Genomic DNA, 13,792 nt, shown 5'->3' with positions numbered 1-13,792 from the left:
GTTAGAATAATAGTTTAGAATTTCATTGTTGGGTTGTATTTGAATCATTGCCAACCTTCCTGTGAAAGACACTATATAAAATAATATGAAGTGAATTTAAATGATTAATAGAAAATTAAAACATTTAACCCACCTTGATTTTTGATCTCAGCCTGCAGCAGCTTTTCCATTGGCTCCTCTTGTGTCACATCCAGTGGCAACTCTCCCTCACTGTTAACAGCAGCCACCCAGGCCCCTTGCTTTATCAAGTACCTAGAACATACAGCATGTAAACAGGTGTCGTCATGTTTCTCATAAACAATCGATGAAAATTTCCATAATGCAAAAGAGACTCTCAGTCAAGCTTTAAATTGATTGCCAACAACACCTGGTAGTTTGGAAAAGCATAAGGCAAACCTAGCAGTTTAATGAGCTGAGGGAAGATTTACTTTCCCTGCAATAAACAGTTATTACAATTGTGGTACCTGAAAATTATTTTGTTAAATTAGTGGAATGTAAGATTCTATGGTTACGCCATAAAAATGGCACTTTAAAAATCAATGAGGATTTCCTACCTCCCCACACTAGATCAGAAAAGGAAGCAAGGAGGCAGTCTATTTTTTAAAATACTCACTGTGCAATCTCCACAAATCCACAGGATGCAGCAGCATGAAGAGGTGTCCAGCCCTCATTATCAGGTTGATTCACGTTGGCTCCATGCTCCACAAGGAACTCCACCATCTCAAGGTTCTCATCAATGCAGGCCTTAATGAGAAAATTAATAGTTACTAAGGGCGTCATAATGCTACAAGGTAACAATACAAATTTTGGGGGAATGAAGATTTGGCTTAATGGATAACTTAACACAACAGTCTATTATGAGAAGCTAATTCATATATTCTAACCCAATGATTCATTTGATGAAGTGTTACAAAGCTGCCCAGATGAAATGAAGCATAATACACCATCTTGCAAAGTTCACACCAACTTCATTATTTTCGAAGATGGCCTCTCTGAGTCACTGGATTCTTCAAGCACATAAATTTAAAGTCCCACTGACCCAATAGTTCCCTACAGGTTTCAGTTCAGTGCCAGCGCTGTTGGCCACATACAAGGATATAACCTAATTGTGCAAGAAACTACAGCACAACAGAACACACTGTGCTACTTCAGAAGCTCATTCCTGCCCCACAAAGGGAATACAGCTTTAGCTTTCTACAGATACACAAATGCCACTTGGACAGAGAACATGGAAAAAAAACTGATGTATATTTTACTGGGGTTGCCAGGCAACAAAAGAATAACACCGCTCTACAGGCACTGTGTAGCACTGTCAAATTTTTAATGCAAAAAATAAGAATAAAATAATTCCAACTATCACACCTCCCCCAGTTCTAAAGAAAATGCCAGTATGCAGAACTAAAGCCATAATAGGGCATTCTGCATTAATGGCAAGGGTCAATGCTAGGCTGTGTGGCACGCTTGTTTAAGACTAGCTGGCACATATTAGCCTTGTAATGAACCTTGGCACTCCCCTCTCAAGTGTATTGGGCCACTGCTTCAAAGATCAAAGGTCATCTTGAGAACAGGACAAAGAGATGCCTTACTAGCACTTATGCGTCACTGGGACACAGTGAGTGAGTGGATTGGCAGACAAAAGTAATTTCCTCAGTCTTTCTAAGGTTTTTGGACAAGAACAAACACAAACTGTTTATGGCAAAAGATACCATGGAGTATTTGAAAAAGACTTTAAGAATAACACCACAAAAATGCACAGTAAAATCAGGCAAATCCATGGGTTCTTAAGTCACATTATTTGCAAAACTAGGGAGATTATCCAGAGCTCTAGAATGAAATTCTGTCCACAAATAGTGCTTCACCCCATGTTTATAAACCAGCGAATGTAGTGTGGAGAGTGACTGCCTCTCAGTGACTTCCAAGGGCTACATTTGCCTTCGGGGGAACCACAATAAGAAACTAACAGTATACAGCTACAACCGCTGTAGGCAAAGAAGACAGGAAATGCTGGAAGTAAAAAAAATAAATCTACTTTTTCACTAGCCTTTTGTCAGAAGATGGCTTACTTAGAAAATCTGTGCTATACAATGTAATAGATTCTTTGTTTAGCGCCACCGTGAGTGGCAGCCTTTCCAGCAGCTCCATGTACAACTTTATATTTCTACCTTTTTCTCTATCTCACTGATCATTCCTACCACTTTCTTTTATGTGGACTCGTTTTCCTGGACACTTTTTACTACTTGGACATGGATTTTTACACACCGAGACTTGTCTGTTCAGGTAGTCAACTTCTAGCGCTGAGAACAAAGGCCCGTGCTGGTGTGGTTCCCTATTTACCTGACGAGGTAAGAAGGCGGGATCGCGGCAGCAGAGGCAGCACTAAGCTAAAGGCTAAGTGGCTAGCAAAGTATGTGGATTGCAACACCTGGGGAAATACTATTGACCTACTGTATGCAAACGTTAAAGACGCACACAGCGCCACCCCCACTGCCTGTGCTTGGTAGGGCAGATCATAACCTGGTTGTGCTTCAGCCTCATTGCAAACCAAGCGTAAGGGAGCTACCTACAACCACACGCTCATTCAGGAAGTGGTCCCCTGAGGCAGAGCAGGCTCTGAGAGACTGCTTTGGAACTACGGACTGGGATATCCTGCAGAGGTCACATAGTGAGAACATTGAGGAGGTTGTTGACTGCACTACTGACTACATGAACTTCTGTATGGACATTGTAGTCCCAGTAAGAAAAAGACACTGCTATGCTAACAACAAGCCATGGACAACAAGTGACATCAAGGGCCTTTTGAACCAGAAGAAAAGGGCTTTTAAAGGCGGTGATCAGCATGAGCTCAAGTGCGTGCAGAAGGAGCTCAGAGTCTAGCTCAGGGCAGCAAAAGAGCAGTACAGGAGAAATCATGGGCAGAACTTTCAGAATAACAGCATGAAGGAAGTGTGGGATGGGATGAAGATCATCACTGGCTGCAGCTCGAAGCGGGGTGCCACCATCAAGAGAGACGTGGAGAGAGCAAACCTGATGAACAACTTCTTTAACAGGTTTGAACAACCTAACGCACTCTCACTTCAGAGTACTGCACCCTCCACCCATCCTTCTGCTGATACCAGCATAGGTGAGAGTTTCCCCCCACCCACAATTACAGCAGCCCAGGTAAGCAGAGAGCGGAGGAGACTTTGTGTCAGCAAAGCAATGGGTCCAAATGGAGTATCACCACGACTGCTGAAGGCTTGTGCTTTGAAGCTGGGGAGTCCTCTACAGCATATCTTCAACTTGAGCCTGGAACAGGTGAGAGTCCCGGGGCTTTGGAAAACATCTTGCATCAACCCAGTCCCAAAGGTATCACGTCCTGGTGAGCTGAATGACTTCAGGCCTCTCGTTCTGACGTCACGTGTGATGAAGACCATGAAACAGGTGTTGCTTCACCACCTGATGCCACCGGTCCACCACGCCCTCAACCCTCTGCAGTTCGCCTATCAGGAGAAGGTGGGAGCGGAGGATGTCATCATCTACATGTTACATCAATCTCTTTCCCACTTGGACAGAGGCAGTGGTGCTGTAAGAATTATGTTTCTGGACTTCTCTAGTGCCTTCAACACCATCCAACCTCTGCTCCGCAGGGACAAGCTGACAGAGATGGGAGTAGATCATACCCGGTGGCATGGATCGTGGACTATCTTACAGACAGGCCTCAGTATGTGCGTCTCGGGAACTGCAGGTCTGACATTGTGGTCACCAGCACAGGAGCGCCACAGGGGACTGTACTTTCTTTGGTCCTGATCAGCCTATCAATACAACGTGCAAAAGTTCGCTGATGACATTGCTATCGTGGGCTGCATCAGAAGTGGGCAGGAGGAGGAGTACAGGAACCTAATCAAGGACTTTGTTAAATGGTGCAACTCAAACCACCTACAACTGAACACCAGCAAATTCAAGAAACTGGTGGTGGATTTTAGGAGGCCCAGGCCCCTATGATTATCAGAGGTGACTATGTGCAGAGAGTGCAGACCTATAAATACCTGGGAGTGCAGCTGGATGATAAACTGGACTGGACTCCCAATACTGATGCTCTGTGCAAGAAAGGACAGAGCCGACTATACTTTCTTAGAAGGTTGGCGTCCTTCAACATCTGCAGTAAGATGCTGCAGATGTTCTATCAGATGGTTGTGGTGAGTGCCCACTTCTACGCGGTGGTGTACTGGGGAGGCAGCATAAAGAAGAGGGACGCCTCACACCTGGACAAACTGATGAGGAAGGCAGGCTCTATTGTAGGCACAGAGCTGGACAGTTTGACATCTGGCTCAGAGCGACGGGTGCTGAGCAGGCTCCTCTCAATCATGAAGAATCCAATTCATCCACTGAACAGTATTATCACCAGACAGAGGAGCAGCTTCAGCAATAGACTGCTGTCACCGTCCTGCTCCACTGACAGACTGAGGAGATCGTTCCTCTCCCACACTATATCTAGCCATATCTTTTGCAGATTGAACAATGGTTACAGCTGATAAAGAGACTGATAGAAGTTTTGTTAGGCACTAGTAGATTGCTGGTGATAATAAAGTTAAAATGTGGGCTGAGGTAACAAGAAGAACTGCAGCCTAGCCAAAGAGCAGAAACTCCTAGACTACTTTACTTGTTCATACCACTTGTTTATAAAAAGCTGGCATGGTCAAGGGCTCTGCATTGTTCAGCTCTGTTAGTGTTTTTTTGTTTTTTTTTTTTAAAAAAAAACATACCCATTTAAAAAATAAGCTTGGAAAATAAGTGTGCCCTTCTGGTGTTAAACAGTATTTAAACAAAGACTGACTGCACAGTAACAAAATAGGACTTATGGAGAACTAATCCAGATTCTCATATTCCTCAGAAGTTCCATCAATACTCTTCCAGATTCTCTAATTAGCGACACTAGCACTCAGTGACACAAACGGAAAATAACGGGAAGCACATTTAAGACAGAAACAAGGAAAAACTCTTTCACAGAGAAGGTTGTGGGTGTCTGGAAAAAAGTACCCAGCAATGTAATAAAAGTGAATGTTCTGGCATTGTTTAAGTTCTGTGACGCCATTAGCTAGCTACTAATAAAGGTATTTATCCACCTCTCTATAATGTGTTAGCAATATGGAATTTTAAAATAAACTAGGATGTTTTTTTTCCCAAAACACTGACCAACACAAAAAAATCTTCACAGTTAAAGCAAAGCAAATAATCTTCATATACTTCTAATTAATTTATCTTGACTTAACTTATCACAGACTGTTATGGTAGAAATGAAAGCAATGCTTTTCTCTGTCTCCTTCAGCTGTACATCCAACCATCTTCAAACTTGTTCACTCCAGTTCAGAGTTAGGGCAATGGACATAAGGGCTCACTCACTCACACAAGTTCAATTTTGAGTTGCCCTGTAACTTTTGCTCCTTATTTTAATTAAGAATACCTTGAGCCCTTGAATGGGAACTGTTAATGCACGGCAGGTTTGAACTCCTGCCACTTTACCAGAGGTAGATTTTTTTTTGATGAATATAGAATTCTGTAAAATTCTATTTTCATTTAAATATAGCAGAATTTTTTTTACATTAAACATGAAAAACATCCAGAGTATGTGGAAAACAATTCTTATATGCACTATAAATACCACAGCAAATGGTATCTACTCTTTATAGACTTTCACTATGATCCACACTCACCTCCTTTATGACTTTTTAATATGTCAAGCTTTGTACAGGATGCATGACTTTATTCTTCAATACAACAATGCACAAGGAGATAATCTAGCAAGATGTTGTACATAGTGAGCCCAAGTTTTTAAAAATAAAATAAAAAAGCAGCAGACTTTATTGCTGTTCATGGCTTTTGAATAACATATGTGAATGAACAAACACACTCATGAATGTCACACTTTATTGGATCGAATCATCAAAAAGTACAAGATTTTATCACAATTCTAGGCTTTACTCAAATACAAGACATATGGCATGCCAACTAGAGCAGCAAAATCCAGTGGGTTTTGAGGCACTGATGGCTGTAACCATACGCAACCAAATAAAATCTAAAAACCTGAAAAAATAACCCATAGAAAATGTTGCAAAGGATGTCCCCTTAATAGTCAGCTGTACTTAACATGTGAAGCACAAACAGATGTATAGCATCAGACTGACTGTCTTAACATGTGCAAAAATGTTCTCTTATTTGTAGTTATTATGTTTTTACTTATTGAATTTTGCATTAGTTTTACACCAGACATACTGTAAGTGGGAACTGCGTCTTCCAAAGAGATCTACTTTTGACTCATCTATCCATCCATCAATCCTCTTCCGCTTATCCGAGGTCGGGTCGTGGGGGCAGCAGCTTGAGCAGAGATGCCCAGACTTCCCTCTTCCGAGCCACCTCTTCTAGCTGTTCCGGAGGAATCCCAAGGCATTCCCAGGCAGCCGGGAGACATAATCCCTCCAGCGTATCCTGGGTCTTCCCCAGGGCCTCCTCATGTGTGGACCTGACCCGGAACACCTCGCCAGGGAGGCGTCCAGGAGGCATCCTGATCAGATGCCTGAGCCACCTCATCTGACTCCTCTCGATGCGGAGGAGCAGCGGCTCTACTCTTAGCCCCTCCCGGATGTCTAAGCTTCTCACCCTATCTTTAAGGGAAAGCCCAGAAACCCTGTGGAGGAAACTCATTTCAGCTGCTTGTATTCACGATCTCCCTCTTTCAGTCATTACCCATAGCTCATGACCATAGGTGAGGGTAGGAACGTAGATCAACTGGTGAACTGAGAGCTTTGCCTTACGGCTCAGCTCCTTTTTCACCACGACAGACCGATGCAGAGCCCGCATCACTGTGGACGCCGCACCGATCCACCTGTCGATCTCACGCTCCGTTCTTCCCTCACTCATGAACAAGACCCTGAGAAACTTGAACTCCTCCACTTGGGGCAGGATCTTGCTCTCAACCTTGAGAGGGCACTCCACCCTTTTCCGGCTGAGGACCATGGTCTCGGATTTGGAGGTGCTGATTCCCATCCCAGCCGCTTCACGCTCAGCTGCGAACCGATTCAGAGAGAGCTGAAGATCACGGCCTGATGAAGCAAACAGGACAACATCATCTGCAAAAAGCAGTGACCCAATCCTGAGTCCACCAAAAAAAACTCACTCAACACCCTGGCTGCGCCTTGAAATTCTGTCCATAAAAGTTATGAACAGAATCTGTGACAAAGGGCAGCCCTGGCGGAGTTCAACTCTCACTGGAAACGGTTTCGACTTACTCTTGGCAATGCGGACCAAGCTCTGACACCGGTTGTACAGGGACCGAACAGCCCTTATCAGGGGGTTGGTACCACATACTCCCAGAGCAGCCCCCACAGGATTCCCAGAGGGACACAGTCAAATGCCTTTTCCAAGTCCACAAAACACATGTAGACTGGTTGTGCAAACTCCCATGCACCCTCCAGGACCCTGCTAAGGGTGTAGAGCTGGTGAGTAAACTATGCCACAAATCTGTTCACCCAACTCTTCAGTATCAGAACCAAGACTTGTTAGGATAAAATTTTAGTAAAACAGGAGACAAGGTGGTAAAGTAACTAGCTTACCTTTTTAAACTCTTTAACCACTTGGCTAGATGTGCACAATGGGGCACATCCTTATTTAACGGAGGTTCCAAAATCTCATAGGCTATCAGGCAAGTAGATTGGAAAGCATATACAACAAACGACAACCAACAACTGATTAACACTCAAGATTTACGTTCTTTTCACAGCAAATTATCATTTGTTTATTGGTATACATTCTGCTATTTACATGCTTCCGTTAGGTCAGATTATCTCGGGGTATAACATGAGCTACCATAGCTATGCTGATGACACACAACTGTATTTATCAATAGCGCCTGATGACCCCGACTCTCTTGATTCACTGACACAATGTCTTACTTGTGTTTCTGAATGGATGAATAGTAATTTTCTCAAATTAAATAAAGAGAAAACAGAAATTTTAGTGATTGGCAATAATAGATATAATGAGGTCATAAGAAATAAACTAGATGCATTAGGATTAAAAGTCAAGACAGAGGTAAAGAATTTAGGGGTAACTATCGACTCTAACCTGAATTTTAATTAACATATTAATCAGATTACTAGGACAGCATTTTTCCACTTAAGAAATATAGTAAAATTTAGACCTCTTATATCATTGAAAGTTACTGAGAAATTAATCCACACTTTTGTTTTCAGTTGACTAGATTACTGTAATGCTATCCTCTCAGGACTACCCAAAAAAAGACATAAATCAATTGCAACTAGTGCAGAATGCAGCTGCTAGAATCTTAACTAGGAAAAGAAAATCCGAGCACATCTCTCTAGTTTTGATGTCATTACATTGGTTAACTTTGTCATTTAGAATTGACTTTAAAATCCTGCTTATAGTTTACAAAGCCTTAAATAATCTTGCTCCATCTTGTATTTCGGAATGTCTTACACCTTACACTCCAAATTGTAACCTTAGATCTTCAAATGAGTGTCGGCTTACAATTCCAAGAGCTAAACTTAAAAGAAGTGGTGAAGCAGCCTTCTGCTGTTATGCACCTAAAATCTGGAATAGCTTGCCAATAGGAATTCGCCAGGCTAATACAGTAGAGCACTTTAAAAAGAAACTGCTGAAAACACATTACTTTAACATGGCTTTCTCATAGTTCATCTTAGTTTAATCCCGATACTCTGTATATTCAATTAATTATCAATATTATTCATGGCATTCTTATTCAAAAACCGTACTAACCCCTACTTTCTCTTCTGTTCTTTTTCCGGTTTTCTGGGGTGGCGACCTGCGCCAGCACCACCTGATCAAAGCACTGTGATGTCCCTACATTGATGGATTAAAGGCCAGAAGTCCACATAACCGTCATCATCAAGTTCTTCCATGAGAACCCTGAGTGCAATGAGGACTGATCATTTATGTTAGGTAGAATACCTAGAGGGGGCTGGGCGGTCTCGTGGTCTGGAACCCCTGCAGATTTTATTTTTTTCTCCAGCCGTCTGGAATTTTTTTTGTTTTTTCTGCCCTCCCTGGCCATTGGACCTTACTTTTATTCTATGTTAATTAGTGCTCTCTTATTTTATTCTTATTCTTATTTATTTTGTCTTTTTTCTCTTTCTTCATCATGCAAAGCACTTTGTGCTGCATTATTTGTATGAAAATGTGCTATATAAATAAATGTTTTTGTACTATCAGAACGGCAATACAAAAAGGTTATCTAATGAGCTCTGCAGCAGAGGCCTGAACTGTAAGGAAGAAAGCTTTTCAGTAGTAGGTATCCATTCCTCCCCCATACAGCATAACAGGATGTGGTCTTCTGTTCCCATGCTACAGTAAAACTCTTTGAAAAAGATCAGTACTTTCTGCAGTTGTGACTTTTACAAAACAAGTAACTTAACTTCTTCCATTTCTTGACATAGTGTTTTGTTTTTATTTATTTCAACTTCTAAAGGGCCATTTGAAGGCAGTTATTTCAGCACAGATTTAAAGTGGCATGCATTTTCATTTTTCCTGATTTTTAAATATGTGTGCCCTTTCTTTTGTGTTATCTCTTCCTGACCAGTTAAATGACTTTCCTCCACAGTTTCACTTACTGGGACGTCCTCGTTGCACAACATATTTGTCAAACACCTGACCATGTTACTAATGTTTACAACATGGCTTCTTCATGGGGATGGGTAAAATTGCAAAATGCATCACGATTGGTGGTTTTGCTGGTGTTTCGCCAAGATTATATGCTCTCAACAGACATTGTCCATCAAAACACAATTTTAAAATTTATTATGGGGAAAAACAAATTTTATTGATTTTTATAGCCTATATTTATCATCGTTATCATCAAGTATTTTCCACCATTCAAAAATCGAAATCATTTCATCTCATGTATAGACCAGGCAGCTCATTAGTTTCATTTTACCGACCGCTGAAAATGTAAAATAAATAACTGTTCTCTGCAGGGTTGTTATATTATTTAATCAAGAAGTGAAGTAAGGAATTAAACATAATGCCTCAAATTCTGAGGGATCTGCTGTTGCTTCACTTGAAAATACTGTTAAAACCTTAAGGATGCTTTGTGCAGTGTGTTTTTCAGGAGCTATTTATTTTGGTCAGTCTTTAACATCCACCTTGTTTTAAGAACTCGATTTATGATTTTTAGATTCTTAAATTCCTTTCAAATTTCATTTGTATACTATTTGAGTATATTTAACCCTACAAGTTCTTCAAACATTTAAAATTTCTACTAGGGTTTGACAGAGGAGCAAAAATAAACCCTGGCCCAAGCATAAGGCTACGAAAGACTGGACTAGTGCAGAAGAGATTTATATTATTCCACTGTGTGCCACATCAATGACTGGAATTCAATTCACTTTACTGCATCCTGGGATTTAAAGCTCATCACAACAGAATAAAATAAATGAACAATTGAAATGCCTGGGGACATAAAAACTGTGGGCTGTAACTGTAGCAATAGTTGGTAACAACTTGCAATAATTTTAATGGTCATAAGCTATAAAGGCTACAAAATCCCAGCTTCTCTAGTTAGGCACACTATGTATTGTACAAACCAAATTTAGAAGCAATGATCAGAGATGCAGTCCTGCTTACATCATTAACAAAAGCTGCTTAGTCGAGTCAACCGTCTGCAGACACCAGCTTGGAAAACACATGGCTTGTGAAATACTGATCAAAGAAAGCCAATATATTATATACTGCAGCAGAAGCCCAAATATAAATAAAGGACTAAACAGAAATACTTTGTCATGGTGAACATATCAAAATCTCCCAGAATGTGATATTTTCTCTTTACTAATTAGACAAAATTTCTTCACCGACTCCACACTCTAATGTAATCTAAGAAAAATACACAGACTGTAATGGCCAGTGGGTGAAGTATTTATGTTTAAAATAAAAAAAAAACACAAAACAAACACTTTACTCCTAAAACTTGTATCTATTTATGTCCCATTGTACTAGACTGTGTCTTGCATTGTTGTGCAGTCTTACAACCAAAGCTAACATAGCTGGCAAGAATTCTGGCAGTACAAAGTTTTAGCAAAGACTTAATAATAATAAAAAAAAAAAATACTACTGCCACAAATGCATATTAAGCCATCTTTTAAGTGCCGCTATCTTTATTACTCAGCCCCTTAGATATCAATTAGTGAGGCACCCATTGTATATTCTAGCTTTGCACTGTGTTACCTCTTGCTGCCACTCGAGCAAAATCAGTTTTATCAGCAACGTTTATGATACTTGGGTAACAAAAAGTCCAGCCAGTGCTCTGTTTTCTAAGAGATTCTGCCTGGCTTTTCAGTGATTAATTCTGACTTGCCAGTAAAGTTTTTATCGCCCATTTAGCGAAAAGCATAGCCACTACCGAGAATGTTAATGCACATCGGCTAGATGGAAGACTTTTTGCTTCTTATCGCAGACGGTGGCATGTTTCCATTCAGAAGGCAGAACCATGTTCTATGTTTAGGGAGCTCAAAAGCTGCAGCATACTGTATTTGACTACTTGGTAATACAGTAAATACCTTGTAAGTACCCATCTTTGTCAGGAAACAAAAAACAAAACTGAGCACAGCTGACACACAGAGAGTAGGCTGTAGGCATTCAAGTGACTAAAATATCTACTTGTTATAAATTCAGTTCTGCCAGGGGCAATGAGTCTTAGTATATATCACAGTGATGCACCACATTTGTGAAAAATCTATCTGCATGATCTTCAACTGACTGGCTAAACAAGTCAAACCAGGAATTCTTCCTTATATATGACCTAATCCTATAAGCAAGCAAACAAAGCCACAATCATATTTAACTCCTTCTTTACCATAATAAATGTTTCTAATGCAAGCAAGGCCCCCTTGATAATCTTCAGTCATGAGCTGGCCACAACAAAAGATAAAACACTTCATACAAATATTATCTGATTGACAATGTAAATCTGTAAAAGTCAAAGTTAAGTCATTTTTCAAGCCTTTTTAAGGCCTGATTAAATAAACCAAAAAGTACTTGCCTGCTCATCATACTAATCTGCACAATTCTTATAAATAAAACATGAGATTCTGCGATGATTACATTTTTACAAAGTAACAATTTCATGCTTTAATCATCAGAATCCACATTTAGGGCTGCAGGAGCCGAAGTCCATTCCAGCAGCATGGGAACAAATCTTAGGCATCACAGGGCACATTGACACATATACTGTACATACTGGTCTGAACTAGAGCTGCCAGTTAACATAATTTGTGTTTTTGGCATATTCATGCAATTTCACTTATTCTTACCAAGCATACTTCATTTATAAGCTCAGCACATTTACAGACTTCCAAAAATACAAACTACGTGTTTCAAACCATTTTTTCTATAACTTGAGTTATTTGTATGGAATGTTATTTGATTTTAATAAAATCAATAAAATAAAAAAAATACAAACTAAAACACATGTAAAATTACATGAAAGAAAAACAAAGCAGGATAAAATGGTGACACACTGGTTAGCATTGCAGCCTAACAGTTTAGAAGCTGAATCGGAATCTGAATTTCACTGTGGCAACCATTTGTGTATTTACATTTTTATTTAGGGTCCTTCAACATTCTTCTGAAATTCCTTGGGTTAACTAACAATTCTAAATTGTCCCAATATGACTGACTGTGTGCAAGTGTGTGACTGAGAGCACTCTGCAATTGGTATGTTAATTCACTGCATCTAAAAACTGTCAGGATAAACTCTACTGCCTATACAATCTTGAATTATATTAAGCAAGATAGTATAGATAAAAATATACATGTATTTTTAAACATAAAACACAATGCAATCTGCACACGCACACACACACACCAGATAGATTATAAACAATCTGATTACTAAAAACTAATTCCAGTCAGCTGCCTAGGACCACTTTGGGCATTTTGAACTTTATCATGGCACAGGCAAATCATGACAATTTTAGTATAACTTTGGGTCTGTTAAAATGCTCACTATCGATGAGGGCAGATTCACTCCAACATCTTAGTTCAAGATAAGGAGAGATATCATGATCAAAACTGTAGCTACTTGAAATTGTCTAGCACTGATGGCCAATCAAAATTATTCCTCCAGTTACACAAGGTACTACACGCAGTCACAGCAACAACTCCAACATGAGTATGTTATGCTACAATGAGACTTCTCTAATAACAGTAGGTGGGTCTAGCTTTGAAAAAAGAAGATACCACTTTAATTTTAACATATTTGGAGGCTGGGGAAAGCAGTTTTTTTTTTTTTAAAAGAGACTTCATGACTGGATTTTAAATACATAGTGAAATTATTGATTAATGAGCTTTGTCACATTATGTGGCTTTCAGAGATTTTCAGTTGTAGCCTTCATATACTGTACATAATCTTAGTGAGCTAGAGGCAGTCGGCAGTATGCTCCTATAAATCCAGTTGCATAATCTAACGTGCTCAGCGACTCAATCCAACTAATCTGCAACTCGCTGTGACAAAATCAAATCTGTTTGATTTTGTCTTCAGCTGTAGAGATGGGCTTGTATGCTTGAGAGCTGACAACCAATACTCGTTCACCTGGAAGAACAATGCATATGATGCAGCAAAAGGAACATAGAGCGCGGGGACTTAGGACATCATAAACAAAAGAGAAGTTTGTCTGGGTGATGTCATATTTTAAGTAATACAATATAATGTGAAAAAGGAAAAAAAAAAAAGGTTAGCTTGCCATAACTGTTAAAACTTTGACAGGCACAGGCTTCGACAGGCAGAATA

The 13,792-nt window shown here is 40.0% G+C and overlaps 1 protein-coding gene across 1 annotated transcript in view; it reads right to left on the bottom strand.

Moving 5' to 3' along the window:
• Positions 1 to 13,792, bottom strand: part of zmp:0000001167 (protein phosphatase 1 regulatory subunit 12A) — a 158,685-nt gene that overhangs the window by 74,907 nt on the left and 69,986 nt on the right. The window contains exons 2-3 of the mRNA XM_039763654.1: positions 614 to 744; positions 134 to 252 (exon numbers count right to left, since the gene is read on the bottom strand). Of these exons, the coding sequence (XP_039619588.1) occupies positions 134 to 252; positions 614 to 744 (250 nt within the window). The remainder of the gene's footprint in view (positions 1 to 133; positions 253 to 613; positions 745 to 13,792) is intronic.

The sequence above is a fragment of the Polypterus senegalus genome, chromosome 1 (assembly GCF_016835505.1).
Source record: "Polypterus senegalus isolate Bchr_013 chromosome 1, ASM1683550v1, whole genome shotgun sequence".
Lineage (NCBI taxonomy): Eukaryota > Metazoa > Chordata > Cladistia > Polypteriformes > Polypteridae > Polypterus > Polypterus senegalus.
The sequence above is the reverse complement of the archived record's forward strand: the minus strand, read 5'-3'. Positions and strand labels throughout refer to the sequence as shown.